The 26,278-nt window shown below is 39.7% G+C and overlaps 1 protein-coding gene across 2 annotated transcripts in view; it reads left to right on the forward strand.

Moving 5' to 3' along the window:
• The window catches only part of SYNE2 (spectrin repeat containing nuclear envelope protein 2), a 376,350-nt gene that overhangs the window by 97,774 nt on the left and 252,298 nt on the right, over nt 1-26,278 (forward strand). For both annotated transcript variants that reach the window (XM_025391361.1, XM_025391362.1), the window contains exons 7-11: nt 2,509-2,690; nt 7,395-7,591; nt 13,868-13,968; nt 16,313-16,414; nt 20,137-20,274. In XM_025391361.1, coding sequence (XP_025247146.1) covers nt 2,509-2,690; nt 7,395-7,591; nt 13,868-13,968; nt 16,313-16,414; nt 20,137-20,274 — 720 coding nt within the window. The remainder of the gene's footprint in view (nt 1-2,508; nt 2,691-7,394; nt 7,592-13,867; nt 13,969-16,312; nt 16,415-20,136; nt 20,275-26,278) is intronic.

The raw sequence follows: 26,278 nt of genomic DNA on the forward strand, positions 1-26,278 counted from the left end.
CGTCTACCTCCTGGGTTCAAGTGATTCTCCTGCCTCAGCCTCCTGAGTATCTGGGACTACAGGTGTACACAACAAGGCGTAGCCAATTTTTGTGTTTTTAGTAGAGATGGGGTTTCACCATGTTGGTCAGGCTGGTCTTGAACTCCTGAACTCAGGTGGTCCACCTGCCTCGGCCTCCCAGAGTGCTGGGATTACAGATGTGAACCACCACGCCTGGCCGGTTATATTCTTTAAAGACCTCTTTTTACTATGAAAGTATTCTGTTACATTATTTTCTAGAACAATTTTGTCCAATAGGATTTTCTACAATGGTGGAAATGTTCCATAGCTATATTGTACAAAACAGTGACTACTAGCAACCTCTGCCTCCTGTTCAAGCCACTTGTGGCTATTGAACACTTGAGATGTGGCTAGTATGGCAGAGGAAATGAATTATTCAATTAATTTGAATTTAATTCTCACATGTGCCTGGTGACTGTCATACTGGACAGCCCAGTTCTGAAAATGTAATTGTTTTGAATTTTATATTTAGCTCTACAATCTTTCAAGAATGAATTGATTTTGTATGCTGTCTTGAAACAATCGAAATTTACTTTTTTCCATATGGCTATAAACAGTTGACCCAACAGTTTATTGAAAAGCTCACCATGTTCCTACTGTGCTGTAGTGTCACCTTCACACGTGAAGTCGACATGAAGTCGCCCTATATGTGAGGCTCTATTTTCAAATGACCTATTTTCTTTCATCACTTCTCTTTGCACCAGTACTATACTTTGTAATTTTGGTAACTATATAGTAAGTCTTGATATCTGATAGTGTAAGTTGTCCAACTTGTTCTTTAAGAAAATCTTCATTATTCTTTGCTTTTTGCATTTTTATATAAATTTTATAAATAACTTGTCAGTTTTCACGCGTGTGTGCGCGCACACACACACATTCTCACACACACACGCACACTCCTGCTGGGATTTTTATTAGGATTACATGGCATGTATAAAACGTTTCAGAAAAAAATTGACATTTAAAAAATACTGCATCTTTCAATCTGTGAGTATAACGTTTTAATTATTCTGTTCAAAATATTTTCTAATTTTCATTTCTATTTCTCATTTGACCTATGGGCCATATAAAAATATATTGGTTAGGCTGCGTGTGGTGGCTCACGCCCGTAATCCCAGCACTTTGGGAGGGTGAGGCAGGCGGATCACGAAGTCAGGAGTTCGAGACCAACCTGACCGACATGGTGAAACCCTGTCTTTACCAAAAATACAAAAATTAGCCAGGCATGGTGATGTGCACCTGTAATCCCAGCTACTCAGGAGGCTGAGGCAGGAGAATCACTTGAACCTGGGAGGTGGAGGTTGCAGTGAGCCGAGATTGCGCCACTGCACTCCAGCCTGGGTGACAGAGCGAGACTCCATCTCAAAAAAAAAATTATATATATATATATATATATATGTATGTATGTATGTGTGTGTGTGTGTGTATATATATATTTATTTATCTTAATTTCTGAATATTTGGAGATTTTGTCTGTTATATCTTTGCTGCTGACTAGAATTTCAATGTAGTCAGAGAACATACTCTGAATGATTTCAGTCTTTCAAAATTGCTGCAGCTTGACTTACGGTGCAGCATGGTCAGTTTCAGTAAATGTTCTGTACGCTCGTGAAAGCAATGTTGGCGTAGTGCTTACCAGATCAATGCTAATCAGATCAAGTTTGTTAATTGTGTTGTTGACATCTGTTATTATTGATTGTCTGATTAGTCTGTCATTTGTTGAGAGAAATGTATTAAATACTTTTATGTTTATGGATTTATCTTTTAAAGTTTTGGATAGATACCATATCGCCCTCCAAAAAAATTGAGCCAATTTGTACATTTACTAGCAATATAAAAATATCTAGTTTCTCATACTTTGACCATCGCTGGATATTGCCTTTACATTTATTTTGCCTGTACAATATAGTAAAAGCTATCCTTCTTCTGTATACGTTTAAATTTCTTAAATTACAAATGCAATTGTTTTTCATAGATTTAATGGCAGTTTTATTTGTTTCCTCTGGACTTGTCTATCCATGTGTTTGACTATCTTTTTTTTGATGTATACATTTGTCCTTAATGGATGCATTTCACTTGATCCAGTCTCTCAAGATACTCTAGACTAGGAGCTCAATTTGGTTCAGTTAAATTCATTTGACAGGCGTTAAGCTACAGTGAAGTGCTCCATAAGTACTTCAGGGGGATGCATCGATGAGGGACATCCCTCGGTGTGGAGCAGCATGCCTGGGAGAGTGTAAGGAATGACCCAAGTCATACCTTAGGAAGCAAAAGTGCAGCCCCCATGGCAGATGCTGTTATTCAAGGATTTGCCCAGTATTCATTTCACTAGGAGTAAACTATGACTGTCATAGGATGCCTTTTAGGTCTTATTTTGACTGGAAATTTTGGCCCAATGCTGGTAACTTATGCTTTTATAAACATTAAGTCTTACTTTGCCTTCCTTAGATTGAGAAGCTTGCCCAGACTCTTCCTTGCAATTACAATCAGCCTTCCCTGGATGATGTGAGTGTGGTTGATTCTTCTCCTACCTCAAGTCCTCCAGCTAAGAAATGCTCCAAAGTACAAGCAAGATGGCAGATGTCTGCAAAAAAGGCCCTTCTTTTGTGGGCTCAGGAACAATGTGCCACGTAAGTAGTTTGCTATGATCCTAAGAGACACACAGGGCAACTGTATCAACCAACACCACCTCACCACCCAAACACCTCCCTCACTTAAAATGAAAATTCTCACTATCCCCCTTCCTCTCAGTGCTTCTTCCATATGTGGAAGCCCAAGAGCTCAGCCACGTTTGGTTTCAAAGGCTGGAAGGTGGTATCACCTGGGTAAACTCGCTCACTCCCACCTGCTGTGTTTAGGTGGCATATTATTACATGGAAATAAAGTGGTATTTAAGTGCCAGGCACGATGGCTCACTCCTATAATCCCAGCACTTTGGGAGGCTGAGGCGGGCAGATCACTTGAGGTCAGAAGTTTGAGATCAGCCTGGCTAACATGGTGAAACCCCGTCTCTATGAAAAATTAGCCTGGTATGGTGGCACGTGCCTGTAATCCCAGCTACTTGGGAGGCTGAGGCAGGAGAATTGCTTGGACCCGGGAGGTGGAGGTTGTGGTGAGCCGAAATCATGCTATTTCACTGCAGCCTGGGCAAACAAGAGCGAAACTCTGTCTCACACACACACACACACACACACACACAAAACTTATCTCTTGAAGATGTATGTGAGTATATTAAGAGACCTCAGAGTTTAGAAATATAGCTCAATTAGGAAGCACAGAGACCAGACAGTATGCGTTTTGAGACAGAGTCTCACTTTGTCACGCATGCTGGACTGCAGTGGTGCGATGATGGCTCACTACAGCCTTGACCTCCCAGGCTCAATTGATCCTTCCACCTTAGCCTCCTGAGTAGCTGGGACTGCAGGTACACACCACCATGTCTGGCTAATTTTTGTATGTTTTGTAGAGATGGGGTTTTGCCATGTTGCCCAGGCTGGTTTCAAACTCCTGAGCACAAGCAATTCACCTGCCTCCATCTCTGAAAGTGCTGGGATTACAGGTGTGAGCTACCACACCAGGCTGGAGTATGCATTTTTAAAAATTGGGGATAATGAAGGAAAGTTAGTGCTCATATCTTGTTTTTCTTTTAAAGAAAGAAAAATGTTTTCTGCTCTTGGGAGACAATTTACTTTCCCATTTTAACCAATGTCTGAGCTGGAGCTTAGGAAAAATAAGGACTGTAGATGCAGGAGATCTCTCTACTAGAACTGTAGAGTTCACAAGGCATTTCTTGTCACATCATAGCATTGTTAGGTAAATAGGGTCATAACTATGTTGCTAAGCCCTTTCAAATGCAGGACTTCAGAGTAAGTCCTTCCTGTTGAAAGGCCAAGATAGAGCTGAATTTCTGCCTTCAGCTTTACTTTTCTTTTTTTTGAGAGGGAGTTTTGCTCTTGTCGCCCAGGCTGGAGTGCAGTGGCAGGATCTCAGCTCACTGCAACCTCCACCTCCTGAGTTCAAGCAGTTCTCCTGCCTCAGCCTCCCGAGTAGCTGGCATTACAGGTGTGCACCACCATGCCCAGCTGATTTTGTATTTTTAGTAGAGATGAGGTTTCATCAGGTTGGCCCAGGCTGGTTTCAAACTCCGGACCTCAGGTGATCTGCCCACCTCTGCCTCCCAAAGTGCTGGGATTACAGGAGTGAACCACTGCTCGCGGCCCAGCCTTACTTTTCTTTAGTTGTCATTCATTCTCTATATTTTATGAGAGCCATAAACATACATAACCTTATATAGAGGTTTAAAGTATATTAAATGAATTGTTTCTTGAATCTCCTAGAGATAATTGTACTCCAGTTTTCTAAATTTTAAAAATCCCAAACAGTATTTGTGAAAAGCATTATTGTGTCTACTCAGATTTATTTCATTTATGCATAAATAACCTTAAAGTCCTTTCAAAGCCCCAAATATTTTACCACAGTTTATTTTTTCTTCACATCTCCCCATCTTTCTTAGTTTTCAGCTATAGAGCTTATGCTAAGCTTATTAAAATGTAGCACCTCTTCTTAAGTAATTCATCATGGGTTTATCCTAGTTTTGGCCATCGTTGGTGGTATTATATAACTTTTATTTCAATATCCTGTGTTTTATTATTTCAATATTTGTGTTTTATTTCAATAAGACTCTTTTGTAAGTAATATGTTGTATTTTCTCATTTGTGAAACAGATGAATCAGGCCCCATTCTCCACATCTAAATGAGTGTAGGTTCTGCCAACCAGGAGCCTAATTCCGCCCTCTCTAAGGTCTGGCAGCAACATCTTTATGATATTGGCTTTGGCTCATCAGTGCAGAGCTGACCTACACAGTATTGAGTACAGTGCCTGCCAGTCAGTGCAGTGCTGGTTCAGTACTCAAGGTGCTGAGGTCTGGCCCTGCCTTCAGCTGCAGCCACCATCCCTTTAGTTATTATTAGGTTGGTGCAAAAGTGATTGCGGTTTTTGCCATTACTTTTAATTACTTAAAAGTAATTGCATTACTTTTGCCATAGCATTACAATTTGCCATTACTTTTAATGGTAAAAACTGCGATTACTTTTGCACCCACCTAATAGTGTAGCTTAGTCTTGCACATTCTAAAGTCAGAGTACCTGGATTTGAAGTGCTGGTGCCCTGTACTTTCTAACTGGTGACTTTGAACACCTAATCTCTTTGTGTTCCAATTTCTTCAGTCATAAAATGTGAACAACAGTAATATGTCATAGGTTGTTATCTGCATGATAAGAATTAATTTTTTTAAAGCATTTAGAACAGTTTCTGGGTAGAGTAGATACCACAGACGTATTTGTTAGACAACACAAAAATCACGGACTGCTATGTAGTTTATTACAGTCATAGTTTTAAACTTTTTTCCCCTAAGTAAACAGGAAAACCCAGGTCATCTGGAGCAGACCTGTTTCCTGAGTAGCTTTTATCATTTGATTCATACCTTAAAATAGTCTATTGAATTTTTTCGTGCTTTTTATGGGATATGAAAGGACACGATAGTTGTTCTAGAATATATCCCAAATGTTGCAGCCAACTATACCCTTTTGCAGAACTTTCACTGATCCCTTATGAAGCACAGAATAGTGATGGAGTGATTTTTTAAAAAATATGTGTCTTAAGCCCTGATTATATGCCAGGCATTGTTTGGGGAATGAGTCTACAGTGGTGAACAAGAAAGGCAAAGCCCTTGCTCTCAAAGGCTTGCATCCTGATGGGGAAAGCAGGAATCATCATGAAGAAATGTGATAATTACAGTTGGCAAGCAGATTGTGAAGCACTTTTGATATGGTCAAGAAGGTTGAGGGCAGGGAGAGTGTCTCCTTTACTGCAGGTGGTAAGACAGGGCTTTGCTGCAGAGAGGCTTTGAACTGACTCCTCAAGTGGAGGCTTTATGAAGAAATATGAGAAGGAGCATCCAAGGACAGTGACTAGGAGGGTGGCTTTGAGAAACGGGAACGAGGCTGGTGACTGTAACTCTGTAAGAGAGGGGAGATACAAAGATGAGAAAAGCAGGCAGGGGCCAAATCACATACGGTCTGTAGACCAGGGTGAGAGATGTCATTCTAAATACAATGGCTAGCTAATGATGTTGATAGATAGATAGATAGATAGATAGATAGATAGATAGATAGATAGATAGATAGATTGATTTTATTGTGATAAAATATACATAACCTAAAATCCACCACTTTGACCCTTTTTAAGTGTGCAGTTCAGTGGCACTAACTACATTCATATTGTTGTCTAGCCATCACCACTCTCTGTCACCAGAACTTTTTTCATTTTGTGAAACTGTACCTGTTAAACTAGAACTCCCCATCACCTGCAACCTCTGGCCTCTGGCAACCACCATTCTACTTCCCTATGAATTTGACTACTCTGCATACCTCATATGAGTGGAATCATATGGTATTTGTCCTTTTGTGACTGGCTTATTTCACTTAGCATGGTTTTTAAGGTTCCTTCGTGTTGTAGCATGTGTCAGAACTTCCCTCCTTTTTTTTTTTTTTTGAGACAGTCTCATTCTGTCACCCAGGCTGGAGTGCAGTGGTGCAATTGTAGCTCACTGCAGCTTCAATCTCTCAGTGTCAAGTGATCCTCCCGCCTCAGCCTCCCAAAGTGCTGGGATTGCAGGCGTGAGCCAATGCCCCCAGCCAGAATTTCCCTTCTTTTTAAGGATGAATAATATTCATTGCATGTATATACCACATTTTGTTTATCCATTCATCCGTTATGATGGGTTTTAAGCAGAGGAGTGACAAGGTCTATCTATCTAGTGAGCTACAGGCCATTAATTGCACACAATGTATCATTTAATTTGTCCCACTGAAAAAGAAAGTGATTTCCTCTAGTTAGGGACCTTCCCTGTATGTAGAAGTTTAAAGGCAGGCTTAAGCCAACAGATTTGGTAATGAAGGGCATCCATCTTGGGTGAATATCATTATCTCCTGGAGGGCTTTTTTAAAGGCACAGATTTCAGGCCCACCTTCAGAGTTTGATTCAGTAGGTGTGGGATTTGGCCTGAGAATTTGCATTTCTAACACCTGCACCCTGGGTGATACTGTTGTTGCTGGCTCAGGGACCAAATTTTGAGAATCAGTGTTCTGTGGTATTTTGAGTTTCATCAAGCTTGGCATTTTCCTTTAATTTGATCACAAGATTAAAAATTTTATCTAGCATGATGTATCTAATTTACTTGATTTGACAAGTTTTAATTACTATTGAATGTAGTGGAGGGGTGTGTTACATTATTTTTAATGGTATTTATCATGTTTTTGTCCTTTTATGATAGCTATGAGTCTGTCAATGTGACAGATTTTAAGTCAAGTTGGAGAAATGGGATGGCTTTTTTGGCCATCATTCATGCCTTGCGACCAGACCTAATTGACATGAAGAGTGTGAAGCATAGATCCAACAAAGACAATCTGAGAGAGGCCTTCAGAATTGCAGAACGAGAATTAAAAATCCCCAGATTGCTGGAACCAGAAGGTAAAAAAGCTTCTTTGTTTTTAAAACAATCTTTAAGGCTTAGCATGAAGGTGATTTCAAAATAGTATCTATACATGAATAAACATAATAGCATTCTATTGTAGTCCTGGAGGGCTTAACTTAAACTGTTTATCGAATTTTATATGATTAAACAATTCCTACCAATTGGTTAACTTCAGTAATTACAGGGGAAGCCACAGCTGAAAGCAAACAATGCTGTTATTGGGAATAATTTGAGCCTCTGTCTTGATTTTCTTCTATTATGTTCTGTGTTTTTTTCTTCTTGATTCTATTATTCTATTCTAAATCTCTTTTGTAAGATGTTTCTCTGAGTCTTGAATTAAAGTTGGTTATATGTCTCTCCTCACTCCCTCTGAGTTAAAGCTGAAACCTATCTGAGAATAGAAACTGCTGCTTTCCCGTCTGTCCTTATATGGTTGGCCATTGATTCTGCTCAATCGTGTTGGATTGTTAACGACAACATCCTGAGTACTGGTTAGTTTTACAGAGATCATCATCAAATTATAATTTAACTTTATAAAATTAAGATTTAAAAATTTTACTTCTTTCTCAAAAGCACTTTACTTTGGATTGTAATGTTTCATAATATAACCAAAGCTATTAAAAAAAACATTAAGGTCGTAATAGAGGTATACAGGATTGGTGAAAATTATGATGAATGCGTAGGTCAAGCACGTATGAATTCTAGTCTCAGCTCTATTACTGGGGTGTGTATACAAATGTTTAGTGACTGGCCTCCCAAACAATGGGAAACATACACACATTTACACTATGATAGATTTGACTGATATTAAGGAATGTGTATTATTTTATGAATAATTGTAACATTTATGATATGCTTTCTTATAGATTTCATATAGCCCCAAAATGCTTTTGTTGATTTTTGCCAAACTCTGTATCCTTCTGTAATCGACTTAGGGTTGTATTTGCTGAAGAAATGTAGTTCTGACATGAATGTTAGTTTAGAATTTCCTTTATGTTAATAAGTGGAATAAGAAGTATATCAGAACTTCATTTGTTCTTCAGTGACATGAATGGCTTCTTTGCTGAATTGAATACTAGAAGAATATTTTCTCAACTTTTGATGCTATTCACAACGCAACTAACAGCTTTAGACAGAACATATTTTTAAGATTTACCTGCATTATTAACATTTTATTCATCTCTTTTTTAGCAGTTAACAGAACAACAGTCAAGCCCTCATTTGCAGACTTCTGTGTTATAAATGCTACCGTTATGACTGATTTCAAGTTACCAATGTGCAATCACTAAACGCAGAATTAGAAAAAGATGTTCAGTACCACACCATGATATGTTGTTTCTGTCACACAGATACAATAGACAGATAGCCTCAGGAGCATATAGATAATAGTAAAATATAATACAATAATTGGGAAGTGATAAGTTTTGAGTATTTATTACCTATGCTTTTAATATAATTTGTGCATTTATATGATTTAATTTTTATTGATGATTTTTTCACAACCAGCTTACAAAAACTTCTGAACATTTAGCAATCAACTCTCTTAAGCTGATGTGAGTCAGCTAGTTCCAGCACACTCACTGCCCAGGTGACTGTGGATTTGTCACTTAATCTTTTTCGTTTTAAGCAGCTTTATTAAGAGATAATTCACATACCATATAATGTATCCATTTAAGTATACAAATTAGTGGTTTCTAGTATACAGCCTGCCCTCCGTGTCTATGGGTTCCATATCCATGGAGTCAGCCAACAATGGATTGAAAATATTTGGGGAAAAAGAAAAGCATTTGTCCTGAGCATGTACAGACTTTTTTCTTGTCATTATTCCCTAAACAATACATGTTACACAAATGTATAACAACTATTTACATAGCATTTACATTGTATTGGATATTAAAAGCAATCTAGAGATGAGTCCTGGAAGCAGTTCCTGTGGATACCAAGAAGAACTGTATTCACAAAATTGTTCAGTCATCATCACCGTTCATTTTAGAACATGTTTGTCATCCGCAAAGGAACTCCTGTGACCATTAGCAATTACTCTCCATTTGCCGCCAACCCCCCTCATGCCCCAGTACTTTCTAATTACATTTCACATATACGGAATTATACAATACACAGTCTTTGTGACTGGCTTCTTTAACTTAGCAAAATATCTCCAAGGTTATCTATGTTGTGGCATGTATCAATACTTCATTCCTTTTTTTTTTTTTGGAATGAGTCTTGCTCTGTTGCCCAGCAATCTTGGCTCACTGCAACCTCCACCTCCTGGGTTACAGCGATTCTTATGCCTTAGCCTCCTGAGTAGCTGGGACTACAGGTGTGCGCCACCATGCCTGGCTAATTTTTTGTATTTTTATTTTTTTTGAGACAGAGTCTCACTCAGTCTCCCAAGCTGGAGTGCAGTGGTGTGATCTTGCCTCACCACAGCCTCCATCTCCTTGGTTCAAGTGATTCTTGTGCCTCAGCCTCTTGAGTAGCTGGGACTACAGGTGTGCGCCACCACGCCCGGCTAATTTTTTTGTATTTTTATTTTTTTTGAGACAGGGTCTCACTCAGTCTCCCAAGCTGGAGTGCAGTGGTGTGATCTTGCCTCACCATAGCCTCCATCTCCTTGGTTCAAGTGATTCTCCTACCTCAGCCTTCTGAGTAGCTGGGTCTACTGGTGTGTGCCACTGTGCCTGGCGAATTTTTGTGTTTTTAGTAGAGATGGGGTTTTACTATGTTGTCCAGGCTGGTCTCGAACTCCTGGCTTCAAGCATTGGGCCACCTCAGCCTCCCAAAGTGCCGGGATTACAGACGTGAGCCACCACGCCTGGCCTCTTTTTGTATTTTTAAATAAACTTTCAGCAGGGCGCTGTGTCTCATGCCTGTAATCCCAGCACTTTGGGAGACCGAGGTGGGCAGACACGAGGTAAGGAGTTCAAGACCTAGCCTGGGCAGCATGGTGAAACCCCGTCTCTACTAAAAATACAAAATTAGCTGGGCGTGGTGGTGCGCCTGTAATCCCAGTTACTGCCTCATCTGGCCGAGCTAGTGCTGATCAGAGTTCTCATGGTGAAGTTACTCTTTTCTCCCGCTTCTTTCCATACTGTGCTCTTTGGAGGGAAATCACTGCATAGCCCACACTTGGGAGAGTTAAACACTCACTCTCCTTGATGGCAGATTATCTATGTAAATTATTTGAAGTTCTTCTGCCCAGAAATTTGTCTATTCTCCCCCATTTACTTACTTATTCAGTCATTTATTTATATCAATATGGGCTTATCGTACTACTATGTTTATTTTAAGGGTCAATTTTTTTTTTTTTTTTTTTTTTTTTTTTTGAGACGGAGTCTTGCTCTGTCGCCCAGGCTGGAGTGCAGTGGCCGGATCTCAGCTCACTGCAAGCTCCGCCTCCTGGGTTTACGCCATTCTCCTGCCTCAGCCTCCCTAGTAGCTGGGACTACAGGCGCCCGCCACCTCGCCTGGCTAGTTTTTTGTATTTTTTAGTAGAGATGGGGTTTCACCGTGTTAGCCAGGATGGTCTCGATCTCCTGACCTCGTGATCCGCCCGTCTCGGCCTCCCAAAGTGCTGGGATTACAGGCTTGAGCCACCGCGCCCAGCCGGGTCAATTTTTTTAAAAGTCTCTTTACACTCAAAGTTTTGGCCAGTAGGAGCTCTTTAGTTGGCTCCTGTGCTCCTTTGATATGTCCCCATCAGTATGGGGTTTGCTTGTTTGTTTTTGAGCATTTTCTTACTTTCTGGCCTGACAAGATGCTGCAGGCTCATCTTGTGTATTTCCTGCCCCAGTCTTAGGATCGTCATTTCTCCAAGGAGCCCTGGCTCTTTTTATTGGAGAATGGTATTAGAAACCAAGATCTGGCTGCTACCTGTGCTCTTTGCTACTGGTATTTAGCCTCTGTGGACTTCAGGTTTTGGTAAGAGTTGAATTTAGGTGATATTTATAAGCTCACAGCCTAATTTGAACTTAGAACTTGTATGTGAGCTTACAGCCTTATTTATTTATTTATTTATTTATTTATTTATTTATTTATTTATTTATTTAGAGATTGGAGTATCTTGCGCTGTCTCCCTGCGCTGTCTCAATCTTGGCTCACTGCAACCTTCGCCTCCTGGGTTCAAGCAATTCTCCTGCCTCAGGCTCCCAAGTAGCTGGGATTATAGACATGTGCCACCATGCCTGGCTAATTTTCGCATTTTTAGTAGAGAGAGGGTTTTGCCCTGTTGGCCAGGATGGTCTAGTACTCCTGACCTCAGGTGATTTTGCCGCCTCGGCCTCACAAAGTGCTAGGATTACAGGCTTAAGCCACCATGCTTGGTCTACCTACAGCTGTATTTCTATAGTTTGGACATTGGTCTGCCTTCATGTTGGTTGTTACTAATTCTTGTTAACTTTTTACCCCTATCTTTTTTCCCCCCTTCTTTTTTTTACCTTCTTTTCTCCCTTTCCTTGTCTTTTGTCTTTTCTTTTTGGCTTTTCATTGTCTTTTGTTTTTCCTTTATTTTTTCTTATGCTTTTGTCCTGTTTCTGATGACTGACTGTTTTAAATACTTTTCTTATATTGTGATTCTCCAAATATTTATTATTAGTATAAAATATTTTCTCCATTTTTGTATATATGAATAACCAGGCAACTAACGAAATAGACACTATAGTAAAAACAAATTTCCTCTGCATAATTGCTCATAATTCATTATAAATGGCTTAAATAATAGCTCAAAAATATGAAATGCATCATGATTATTTATCCAAACCAAATACCTTAGTCATATTTGAATAAGGGAACTATTTTGACATAATATTGTTAACACATTTAATCTTCACGCGTGGCTTCATATATAATGAGAAGTTTTTGTAAAGCGATATCTAAATAAGCCAGTATCATTATTTTATGTATCTCTTGATGTTTATATCTTTTTCAGTTAAAGATAGAATAACTTAATTCTTAAAAATTCTTCCTATATTGAAACCCTACCCTCAGCTTTTTATTGCTAATTTTATATGCTTACTGCCTTGAATTACATTGTTTGCAAATGGATTGATTTATTTTCTACTTCAGGTGACTTAGAGCACTCATTGAACCTAGTAAATATGTTCACTAAAGCATGCATGGTGTGTTGTATTTGTTTGTTACTTGTTTTTCTCCTAACCTTAAACTCCTTGAGGGGCAGATAATGTTTTAAGGCATCTAGCATCTACTAGTTGAATGAATAGAGGGTTGAAGCATAAGATCTCCAAAGGCAGGGACCATGCCTTACATATCCTTGTAGCCCCTGCCTGTGACCCACAGTTATTGGCTCTCTGTAAATATTTGTTGCTTTAAGTTTAACTTAATAAATAAACTGAATTGTTTTTTTTTAAATAATCTTTATTGCTTGTTTAGGTCAAGGAGCACCTCCAAATTAGGTGTTCATTTTGTCTGTGACATATTGCATCCCGCTTTTTGTGATTTTATGATCTCCTTCACTTATTAGATGCCTGGAGAAGTTCTGTACTTTACAGAATTTATATGCCTGGCACAGTGTCTTATGCTAGCTACTTGTGAGGCTGAGGTCGGAAGACTGCTTGAGGCCAGGAGTTTGAGACCAGCCTGGACAACATAGAGAGACCCTGTCTAAAATAAATAAAAAATAAGATAAATAGGAGTTTGTAGTCTTTAAAATTTTGTTTAATTCAGCATTTTACAGACTTATTTCACGATGGACTCTTAATGCAACACAAAGCCTGGCCCGTAGAAGGCTCTCAGTAGATTTACTTGTTCTATGAATGAATGAACAAACTCTGTGAATGTCTTAGATAAGCTTTCCATACAATATATGCTTTTGGAGATGCTTTACTGCACACATGCCAAGACCAAGGTGTCAGGAATGCATTCTAATTGCTGTATGTTCCTGCATTCCTGGAGGAATTTCTGCACCATGTGTCTAGAAAGAGGAATGCTTTATTTTCTCCTCTTCATCCTCTCTGACTACTTATGCCCTCAGACATACCCCCATAGTGACACTTTATTATTAGAAAACTGAGACTGTGCACATACTAGTGTCAGGATTTAACCCCCCAGCTATCTCTGTGTATAGATCTAAACTCTTAGCCACTGCACAGTCTTGCAGCAAGGCTGAGTAAACAGAGATTGGATGGCTGGGTGACTACTTTGGTGCATTTCCAGAGCCTGTGAACTAAATGGCAGAGGCTATGGCATAGCCCATTCTTGAATATTCATTATAGCAAATGTATAACAGCTAATTGATAGTGTGGTGTATCTTGCAGATGTGGACGTTGTTGATCCTGATGAAAAGTCCATCATGACCTATGTGGCACAGTTTCTGCAGTATTCCAAAGATGCACCTGGGACTGGAGAGGAGGCTCGGGTATGTTTTCATATGCATAAGTCAAGCTCATTTTAGTTGTATCCTGCTAATGGTTTAATTTTTAAAATCAAGATATAATTTGCATACAGAACTTAAATGTACAGTTTAATGAGCATACACCCCTGTAAATCATACTTCAATCATGATATAAAACATATCTGGTACCCAGAATATTCCATTGGGCACCTTTTCTGTCTCTGCTTCCTACCCCAGGCAACCAGCATTCTAATTTCTGTTACTGTAGGTTAGTGTTGAATGTTCTTTTTTTTTTTTAGGTTCAAAGGGATAATTTATTAAACTTTACTGAATTATCTGAAACAACTTTCCGATAGGCACTATCTAAGACAAATGAAGTTAAACTTTTAAAAATCTAAAGATATAAAATTTTTGTTTATTATAATATTCTATTTTTTTATTTTTTATTTATTTATTTTTTTTTGAGACAGAGTCTCACTCTGTCGCCCAGGTTGGAGTGCAGTGGCATGATCTTGTCTTACAGTAACATCTGTCTTCCCATTCAAGTGATTATCATACCTCAGCCTCCCAAGTAGCTGGAATTATAGGCACGTGCCACCATACTCAGCTGATTTTTGTATATTTGGTAGAGATGGGTTTCACCATGTTGACCAGGCTGGTCTTGAACTCCTAACTTCAAGTGATCCACCCATCTTGGCCTCCCAGAGTGCTGGGATTATAGGAGTGAGCCACTGTGCCTGGCCTATCAAATTTTTATGTATTATAATATTTATTACCTTTATTGAGATATAATTTATATACCATAAAATTCATCTATTTAATACGTTTGTTTCAATGGTTGTTGGTGTATTTACATGATTGGGCAACCTTCACCATCATCTAATTTTAGCACATTTCCAGTTTGTCTATTCTTTAGCTTCATATAAATGAAATTGTGTGATTCATATAAATGGAAGTGTTGTATTCTATTGTTAATCCCTATTTGTTGATATACTCCTGAATTACTATTGTTTGTTTGTTTGTTTGTTTAGATAGAGTCTCACTCTGTTATCCAGGCTAGAGTACAGTGGCGTGATCTTGGCTCACTGCAACCTCTGCCTGCCAGGCTCAAATGATTCTCGTGCCTCAGACTCCCGATAGCTGGGATTACAGGCGTGGACCATGCTGCCTGGCTAATTTTTGTATTTTTAGTAGAGACAGGATTTCACCATGTTGGCCAGACTGGTCTCAAACTCTTGGCCTCAAGTGATCTACCTGCCTTGGCCTCCCAAAGTGCTTGGGATTGTAGGTGTGAGCCACTGCGCCCAGCCTTGCATAACTATTAGATTGCCATTTGATTATTCAGTTTTTCTCCTTTACTTTCAGTGAGTACACAAAATAGTGTGGGTGGAAACTTCATAAAAATTGCTGAGCTGAAAAGAAACTCTTATTCTGCTTCTAAGATGATAAATGAGTGCTGTGAATTTAGTAAAATGTTTGAGAATATTACTTAAAAAAGTATTTTAAACCACATGTTTGCATGCATTTTCAGACATGTTTACATGCATTTTATTTGACAAATTGGGCCTATGTTTTTCCAGCTGTTAAGTTTGAGGCAATAAGCCAGATTGCTGCTGACTCTGGAAGAGAGTCTCAAGCTGAGATGCAGGCTTATAATTCAGTTCACTTATTTCTGGCCTGCTGAGGAGCTATTCTTTTCTAATTAATTTTCATATTAAAAAAATAAAATGCAAGATTCAACTGTCCATGAAATTGAGTGCAAAAATATTAGAAAACTTTTGCTTAATAGGAAAACACAAAGTAAATGAAGGTTAAAGAAGGGTGGAAATAAGATATAACTTCTTTGTCCTATACCGGTAAAATTGGCTTCCAAATGTAAGCAAGTTTACCACCTAAGCAAGAATCTACGGAAAAAGTAATTGTTGTTCATATCTTGATGATAGCATAGCTAAAAACCTTTGGTACTGTTATTTTTAGGCTCTCGAAAGTGTTTGAGTTATTTTTGATGTCAGTGTTTCTGCAGGGTGTGAACATCTCTTGAATTACCCCATATTTCGATTTATTGGAAGGCAGTCTTCTGAAATGCCTGCTATAAAGAAATGATTTAGAATAATGTTCTCCAAGCCAAAATGGGGGAGGGGGTGCATTGCTTGCCCATTTCTTTAGCACATTGTCATGTTCAGATGCTAGTTCCAATCTGGTTTAAAATTTAAGGTGTTATGTGAACAAGTGATATTACTCTTCGGCATAATGAATCATTGGTGTGTAATGATGGCATTATTTCACTGCTGTTTCAAGTTGTTAATTTTTTTGTTAAAAAACCAAGTCTGTTTAAAATATAGTTTAATTGTGTGTGTGTAAAATACAGGGAAAGGTGAAAGATGCTCTGGTCTGGTTAACTCTGCAAAAGGAAAAACTACAGAAGTTGCTAAAGGATCCAGAAAATGATACCTACTTTAAAAAGTATAATGTAAGTATGATTTTAAACAGCTGTTTGTAATTTACTTTTTAAGGGATGAGCAGTAAGTATGTTTTTAGAAAACTCTTTCAGGGTTAAGTATTTTAAATATTAAATTCACTGAAGGTTTTAAGGCTGAATTGTAGCACTGCACTTCAGAAACTAAGGTGCATGTGATTCACTGGGGTAGTCCTGTTAAAGTGCTGTGCTTCTCCCCAGTGCTCTGTCCTGAACAAGCTGCAGATACCGTCGGTTTTTGCATTTCTAACAAGTAATTCCGGGGCAGGGCCTGAGTTTTTGCATTTCTAACAAGGTCTCAGATGATGTTGATTCTGCTCGTTTTTGGAGTACTTTGAGCAGCATGGTTCTGGAGCAGGGGTTGGCCCATTTTGTAAATAAAATGTTGTTGGAACAGAGCTACACCCATTTAAGCATTGCCAGTCACTACTTTCACACTATAACCCTAGAGTTGAGTAGTCGTGATAGAGACCATATGGCTCTTAAAGCCTGAGATATTTACTGTCTTGCCCCTTACAGTAAAAGTTTTCCAGTCCCTGGTTTAAAGCAGAACATGCTTTTTATTTTATTTTTATTTTTATTTTTATTTTTTGAGACAGAGTTTCGCTCTTGTTGCCGAGGCTGGAATGCAGTGGCGTGATCTCGGCTCACCACAACCTCTGCCTCCTGGGTTCAAGCAATTATCCTGCTTCAGTCTCCCAAGTAGCTGGGGTTACAGGCATGCACCACCACGCCCAGCTAATTTTGTATTTTTAGTAGAGACGGGGTTTCTCCATGTTGGTCAGGCTAGTCTCGAACTCCTGACCTCAGGTGATCCACCTGCCTTGGTGTCCCAAAGTGCTGGGATTATAGGCGTGAGCCACAGCACCCAGCCCCAGAACATGCTTTTTAGAATGATGAACTGAGAGTCCTTTGAGAAATAATGACAGCTGTGATTATTACCACATATTGAGCATTTCCTTTTTTTTTTTTTTTTTTTGAGGCAGAATCTTGCGCTGTGGCCCAGGCTCAAGTACAGTGGCGCGATCTTGGCTCACTACAATCTCTGCCTCCTGGGTTCAAGCGATTCTCATGCTTCAGTCTCTGGAGTAGCTGGAATTACAGGCACCTGCCACCAGGCCCAGCTAATTTTTGTATTTTTAGTAGAGACGGGTTTTCACCGTGTTGGCCAGGCTGGTCTCGAACTCCTGACCTTAAGTGATCCACCTGCCTCAGCCTCCTAAAGTGCTGGGATTACAGGCGTGAGGCACCACACCTGGCCATGTTGAACATTTTCTATGTAGCAGATACCTTGCTGATTTGCATTTCACATGTTAAAATATCTTGCTGAGCTTGGTATTATTCCAGTTTTACAGATGAAGATAATAAGTGGCTTATTTAAGGTTACATGGCTACTAAAAGGGTAGAGATGGGACTTGAATGGAAGTCTAGCTTTAAAGTCCTAGCTGTTTTTGCATTGTGATGCTTCTCTGGGGTAAGTAGTTATTCACTGTACACCCTTGAAAGAGACTTAACAGGAAACAAAGCAAAGGTTCCTCAGTCCCGTTTCTTAGAGCCCATTGTCTATGCAGTGCTGTGCTTCTCCCCAGTGCTCTGTCCTGAACAAGCTGCAGATACTGTCAGGTACCTACTTAACACTTAGCACCTCTAGGCCTCCATCTCCATGTCTGTTAAGTCAAAGAGTTGGGTAAGTCCAGCCTTTCAACTGTAACATTCAGTGGGTTGTGCAACTTGCTGGCCATACTTTCCTTTTTGCTTTGGAAGCATCAGGGAAGGAAGGGATCAAACATCTTTTTCTTCCTTTGGTCTGAACTGCACAGGCTTCTTGACCTTCTTCCCTTAGCTCTGGTCTAAGATTTTTTTCTCGACAAAGTGCTCATCTTTTACTGAAAGTGCATTGTTCTCACATATGTCTTTGATTTAATAATGTATCACAGATTCAGGTTTCCTAAATAGAAGTTTTATGAAGTCATTAATTATCAGAATTCAAGTAAATTATCCTTTGACTTTTTCATAACATTTCATTTAAAATGCTGTCAATAATTCTGGATAATGTTTTAAATGACATTTAAAACATTAATGCTGATCCTTGGAACAGCATTTGAACAGTATGGTTCTAGAGCAGAGGTTGGCCCATTTTGTGAATAAAATGTTATTGGAACAGAGCCACACCTATTTATATATTGTCAGTAGCTACTTTCACACTACAACCCCGGAGCTGAGTAGTTAACTATGGCCAGTTGCAGTGGCTCATGTCTGTCATCTCAGCACTTTGGGAGGTGAGGCAGGTGGATCACTTGAGCCCCAGAGTTCAAAACCAGCCTGGACAACATAGTGAAACCCTGTCTCTACAAAAAATACCAGAAAAAAAAAATTAGCCGGACGTGGTGGTGCACCCCTGTAGTGCCAGCTGCTCGGGAGACTGAGGTGGGAGGATCACTTGAGCCCAGGAGGCAGAGGTTGCCGTGAGCCAACATCATGCCACTGAACTTCAGCCTGGGCAATAGAGCCAGATCCTGTCTCCAAAAAAAGAAAAAAAAAACCCATGTAATTGATAACTCTTTTTTTTTTTTTTTTTCCTGAGACAGGATATCTCTCTGTCTCCCAGGCTGTGATGCAGTGGCCCAATCACTGCAACCTCTGCCTCCTGGGCTGAAGCCATCCTCCCACTTCAGCCTCTTGAGTAGCTGGGACTATAGGTGTGTGCCACCATGCCTAGCTAATTTTTTGTATTTTTGGTCGATACGGAGTTTTGCCATGTTGCCCAGGCTAGTTTTGAACTCCTGGGCTCAAATGGTGCACCTGCCTCAGCCTCCCAAATTGCTAGGATTACAGTCGTGAGCCACAGTGCCTGGCCAATTGATAACTTTTTTTTTTTTTTTTTTTTTTTTGAGACAGAGTCTCTGTCACCAGGCTGGAGTGCAGTGGTGCGATCTCGGCTCACTGCAACCTCTGCCTCCCAAGTTCAAGTGATTCTCCTGCCTCCGCCTCCTGAGTAGCTGGGACTATAGGTGTGCGCCACCACGCCCAGCTAATTTTTGTATTTTTAGTAGAGATGGTTTTTCACTATGTTGGCCAGGATGGTCTCAATCTCTTGACCTTGTGATCCACCCACCTCGGCCTCCCAAAGTGCTGGGATTACAGGCGTGAGCCACTGCACCCGGCCTGGTAACTCTTAAATACTCATATTTCACACAAATGTGAACCAAGAAAAAGCTTTACTTATTAAATATTTGAAGGCAAAGTGTTTTTCAAAGTTTATATAAAATGAATTGAGAAGAAGAAGCTGAAGCCCAGTTATTCATGAACACTTTGAAAATTGCTTATAATATGACTACTGCTATCATATAATTTTCACATTCATTCATTCTTATTTTGTTGTGAGCGCATACTTGGGGAGAACAAACAAACTCATATTTTCCATGTGGCATCATGATCTGTCCTGTAACCCAGTGACCTTGCTGCTCCATTCCAGTAGAAATCCAACAATACCGACACAAAGCACAGAGTGAGGTGTATGACATTATGCTGGTGTCCAGTTATCACAGTGCACTGAAGAAGGAAATCAGAGCAGAGAGGGGATACTGGATTCAGGGGATTTTACCTTTAAGTAAAAACTTAAATATATCCTATACCTATAGACCTCAAAATAACAGATTATATGATATAAATGGAATTAAACATTTTCAGTCTTTAAAATACTCTTCTAATTGTAGAGCCTGCTGTCCTTTATGGAGTCATTCAATGAAGAAAAAAAGTCCTTTTTGGATGTCCTGTCAATAAAATGGGATCCGGATGAGCTGGACAAGGATCATTTACAGTTGAGAGAAGCCTGGGATGGCCTCGATCACCAGGTGACTGTTTATGTTGATTAGAAGAACATTTTCAGGCCAGAATCAGTGGCTAACACCTGTAATCCCAGAACTTTGGGAGACCGAGGGTGGGTGGATCACTTGCAGTCAGGAGTTTGATACCAGCCTGGCCAACGTGGCAAAACCCTGCCTCTACTAAAATTACAGAAATTAGCAGGGTGTGTTGGTGGGCACCTGTAATCCAGATACTTGGGAGGCTGAGGCATAAAATCGCTTGAACCCGGGAGGTGGAGGTTGCAGTGAACTGGGATCGCACCACTGCACTCCAGTCTGGGTGACAGAATGAGACTCTGTCTCAAAAAAAAAAAAAGCATTTTCAAAGGGCAGCTTTGTTTTTTTGGATGAGGGTTTTACTTTAAACTTCCGTGAGAAATTCTGTAAAAGACAGTGTAGATGCTTAATCAGAAAATGGGATAGTGTTTTTATATTTTCTCCATGGCATCATTTGGGTAGTGATCATCTTTTAAGTAGGGATTTTTTGTGTTCTGCTTACAGAAAATGCAAGTTTATCCAAGCTTGATATATTTGCTATCAATTCTTGGTTTGCTACAGTAGATTATCTATATTTTGATTGACATGTGGCTTCTTCTCTACTATCATGTATCAATATCAGTAGATGCTTGAAAGAAGTAGGAACAAATCCACAGAGAGTGTGTAAGGATGAATTTGTGCATGTGTATCTGAATATATCTGTATAATTTCAATCCATTTCAATTTATTGAGACGTAGTTTATGGCCCAGCATATAGTACATAACTTTGTGCACTTGAAAAGAACACATATTCTGCAGTCATTGGGTATAATATTCTATAAATGTTAAATTTTTTAAAAATTCAATTTAATTTTTAATTTTTACTGGTACATAGTAGGTGCATATATTTTTGGGGTACATGAGATATTTTGATACAGGCATGCAATGTGAAATAAGCACATCTTGGAGAATGGGATCTTCATTCCCTCAAGCATTTATCCTTTGAGGTACAAACAATCCAGTTACACTCTTCAAGTTATTTTAAAATGTACAATTAAGTTATTATTGTCTATAGTCACCCTGTTGCACTGTCAAATAGTAGGTCTTATTTGTTCTTTCTATTTTTTTGTACCCATTAACCATCTCCATTTCCCTCTACTCCCTAGCCACCCTTCCCAGCCTCTGGTAATCATCTTTCTACTCTCTATCTCCATGAGTTAAACTGTGTTGATTTTTAGATCCCACAAATAAGTAAGAACATGTGATATTTGTCTTTCTGTGCCTAGCTTATTTCACTTAACATAATGACTTCCATTTCCATCCACATTGTTGCAAATGACAGAATCTCATTCTTTTTTTTGTTTTTTTTGAGATGGAGTCTTGCTCTGTCACCCAGGCTAGAGTGCAATGGTGTGATCTCGGCTTACTGCAAACTCTGCCTCCCGTGTTCAAGAGATTCTCCTGCCTCAGCCCCAGAGTAGCTGGGATTACAGGTGCATGCCGCCATGCCCGGCTAATTTTTTTGTTTGTTTGTTTTTGAGACAGAGTCTCGCTGTGTCGCCATGCTGGAGTGCAGGGGCGCGATCTCGGCTCACTGCAAGTCTCGCCTCCCAGATTCAAGTGATTCTCTGCCTCAGCCTCCTGAGTAGCTGGGACTACAGGCACCCGCCACCACTCCCGGCTAATTTTTTGTATTTTTAGTAGAGACAGGGTTTCACTGTGTTAACCGTGATGGTCTCAATCTCCTGACCTCGCGATCCGCCCTCCTTTGCCTCCCAAAGTGCTGGGATTACAGGCGTGAGCCACTGCGCCCGGCCCTCATTTTTTTTGGCTGAATAGTACTCCATTGTGTATATGTACCACATTTTCTTTATCCATTCATCTGTTGATGGGCACTTATGTTGCTTCCAAATTACAAATATTAATTAATATAAGGTGGTTGATAATTTTGTTCAGATTATCTGTGTCTTGACGGATGTTTTGTCCAATTCTATTATATACTGCTGAGAGAGGTGTTATTAAAATCTGTGGGAATCTGTCTTCAGTGCTGTCCAATTTTGCTTCATGTATTTTAAAACATTGTCATTGTGTGTACATGCTTATGATTACTTTGTCTTCCTGAGGACTTCTACCATTATGAAATATTCCTGCTTATCTTTAATAATACTGTTTTTCTTGACATCTATTAATATTATACTTAATCTTATACCAGTATAGTCATTCCAGTCTTCTGTGCTGACTGTATAGTACATCTTTTTCCTTCATTTACTTTTCATCTATTTGGAGTCTTTATATTCAAAGTGTATCTCTTATAAATGACACACAGCTGTATCTTGCTTTTTTACCTACTGTGCTAGTCCCTGTCTTTTTTTTTGAGATCGAGTCTCACTCTGTTGTCCAGGCTAGAATGCACCAGCACAATCATGGCTTACTGCAGCCTCAGCCTCCTACGCTCAAGCCATCTTCCTGCCTCAGCCTCACAAGTAGCTGGGACTACTAGTGTGTGCCATCATGCCTGGCAAAATTTTAAATTTTTTGTAGAGATGGAGTTTTGCCATGTTGCCCATACTGGTCATGAACTCCTGGCCTCAAGCAATGCTCCTGAATTAGAACTTTTGGCCTCCCAAAGTGTTGGGATTACAGGCATGAACCACCGTGCCTAGCCTATCCCTTCTCTTAATTGTAGTGCTTAGTCCACTTAATATAATTGTTGATATAGTTCAATTTAGGTATATCATTTAACTCTTTGTTTTGTTTATTCTTTCTGCTTTTTCTATCTCTGTTTCTTCCTTTCTTTTTTTTTTTTTTTTTTTTTGAGATGGAGTCTTGCTCTGTCGCCCAGGCTGGAGTGCAGTGGCCGGATCTCAGCTCACTGCAAGCTCTGCCTCCCAGGTTTACGCCATTCTCCTGCCTCAGCCTCCCGAGTAGCTGGGACTACAGGCGCCCGCCACCTTGCCCGGCTAGTTTTTTGTATTTTTTAGTAGAGACGGGGTTTCACCGGGTTAGCCAGGATGGTCTCGATCTCCTGACCTTGTGATCCACCCATCTCGGCCTCCCAAAGTGCTGGGATTACAGGCTTGAGCCACAGCGCCCAGCCTTTTTTTTTTTTTTTTTTTCTGGAGACAGAGTCTCTCCATGTCTCCCGGGCTAGAGTGTGGGAGAGGTTAGTGAGCATGATCGTGGCTCACTAACCTCTGCCTCTGGGTTCAAGTGATTCTCCTGCCTCGGCCTCCTGAGTAGCTGGGATTATAGATGCCCACCACCATGACTGGCTAGTTTTTGTATTTTTAGTAGAGATGGGGTTTCACCATGTTGGCCAGTCTGGTCTCGAACTCCTGACCTCAAGTGATCTGCCTGCCTTGACCTCCCAAAGTGCTGGGATTACAGATGTGAGCCACTGTGCCCGGCCTCCGTTTCTTCCTTTGTTGCCTGGTTTTGGATCATGCGTTTTTTAAGAATTCCGTTTTAATTTGTCTGTTGACTTGACTCTGCTTCTTCCTATCATGTTTTTAGTGGTTGCTCTAGGGTTTATAATATGTATTAAAAAATTTTTACAGTCTACTTAGAGTTTTGCAATTTTTTGTTGTTGTTGTTGTTGTTTTGAGACAGAGTCTTGCTTTGTTGCCCAGGCTGGAGTGCAGTGGCTTGATCACAGGTAACTGCAACCTCTGCTTCCCAGGCTCAGTCCCACCTCAGCTTTCTGAGTAGCTGGGACTACAGGCATGCATCACCATGCATGCTTAATTTCTTTTGTATTTTTTTGCAGAGGAGGAGTTTCACTATGTTGCCCAGACTGGTCTTGAACTCCTGGGCTCAAGGGATCCACTTACCCTGGCCTACCAAAGTGCTGGGATTATAGGTGTGAACCACCACACCCAGCCTTAGAGTTGTACAATATCTGGGTTATTTTACAACTTTTTGTAACATGTAGAAATCCTGCAGTCAAATTGATTCATCTCCCATTATTTATGCTATAGTTGTTTTATATATAAATATACGTGACACATATAACATATGTCTTAAAATCCCCAGGGCCATGTTATAATTTTTTTTTCCTCTAAACAACCATATATTTTAAGGAAATTAAATGAAAAAATTAATCTTTTATGTTTATCTAGGTATTTCCCATGTTCTTAATTTCTTTCTAGAGATTTGAGTTTCCATTGAGCTCAGTTCCCTTCAGCCTGAAAACTTCCTTTCACTTATTTTACAATACAGGGCTGTGAGTGACAAATTCACCTAGTTTTCTTTGATCTCTAAATATGTCTTTGTTTTGCCTTCATTAAAAAAATAACTTTATTGAGGTATAATTTATGTAACATCTCATTTATAAATGGATAACGAAATGATTTTTAATACATTTACAGAGTTATGACAGGAACTGTGTGGTCCACAAAGTCAAAAATACTCCGGCTCTTCACAGGGAAAGTTTGCTGACCCTTTGCTTGGCTGTCAGGAGTGGCAGCCTGTTTTCAGAATACATTTTCCACACCGTTTACTAAGTATTAAATAGCAGTCTAGTGGCTTAAAAGAGCCACTCTTTTAGACAACCTAATTTTGAAGAACTTGCAGCCCCTACAATCTTCTCATCAGTGGTGGTGCTTATTGCATTGTCAGTTTCTATTCTGATCACTGCTTTGAAATGGACTTTTGTGAAGGATAAGACCTGTCCGTGACAAGTCCTCAACAAAGTGGAAGGCAATGAAGAATATATTGTCTGTATAGTTCAGGCTGTTCCAGGCTACAGACACCTGGCCTGATTTTGTTAAATATGGAAACATTGCCCAAATAATGAGAAAAAACATAAAAAGAACTATTTTGCAGGATTAAGTGCTGTAAATTGGTAATAGCTTGAAAATCCATTCCTCAGTCAGGTAAACTGCAGCTCAGTTTGTTGGTGTGGCAAAATGAGACATTGCTAAAATTAAAGCCATTGAGGACATAAAAGTTGAAACCATGTATGCAGTTTCTGGTTCAATAGTTTGAGAACAGATTTCTCAGAGCATCATAGTAAATGGTTTCATATTGAGCCTACTGTAGAAAATAGCAACATTATGTTATTTTGACCTGTTAAGATCTTATGTAAATTTTCAGCCAAATTGAAAAGTAATTACTGCAGAAAGGAAGTGTTAAGTGAGAAAGGAGAGGAACGAAAGGTAAACATTGCCTTCTGTTCTTCCTCTTCTGCCTGCTGTATAAATATTGAGTGTAGCCCTGAGTCGAAAAAAACAGGTTTGGTTTAATTCAAAATATATGCAGCTGTCTTTTGGTTGCAAAGAATAATAGTTGAACTAGAGGTATTGCTCTTAGCTTCTCTTTAACTCAATTATATTTCAAATTTCTGGGTTTTTTTGGCAGATGTACAAGTAGTTAGACACACTAAAAGTATATGCTAACTTGTTTATTTGAAATGACTGGGCGCGGTGGCTCACACCTGTAATCCCAGCACTTTGGGAGGCTGAGGCGGGCAGATCACTTGATGTCAGAAGTTCAGGACCAGCCCTGGCCAACATGGCAAAACCCTGTCTCTACTAAAAATACAAAAATTAGCCAGGCATGGTGGCACATATCTGTAATCCCAGCTACTCAGGAGGCTGAGGCAGGAGAATTGCTTGAACCTGGGAGGCAGAGGTTTCAGTGAGCCGAGATGTATATCCAGCCTGGGAGACAGAGTGAGACTCTGTCTCAAAACAAAAAGAAAAAAAAATTACAATAATGAAATAACTTTTTTTCATTTTTCTTTCATCTGGAGACATAATGGCAAGAGTTAATGATTTAAGATTGTAGAATTGGCCAAGTGCAGTGGCTTACGCCTATAATCCCAGCACTTTGGGAGGCCGAGTTGGGCAGATCACCTGAAGTCAGGAGTTTGAGACCAGGCTAGTCAACGTGGTGAAACCTCGTCTCTACTAAAAACACAAAAATTAGCCAGGTGTGGTGGTGTGTGCCTGTAATCCTAGCTACTTGAGAGACTGAGGCAGGAGAATTGCTTGAACCTGGGAGGTGGAGGTTGCAG

The sequence above is a fragment of the Theropithecus gelada genome, chromosome 7b, assembly GCF_003255815.1.
Source record: "Theropithecus gelada isolate Dixy chromosome 7b, Tgel_1.0, whole genome shotgun sequence".
Lineage (NCBI taxonomy): Eukaryota > Metazoa > Chordata > Mammalia > Primates > Cercopithecidae > Theropithecus > Theropithecus gelada.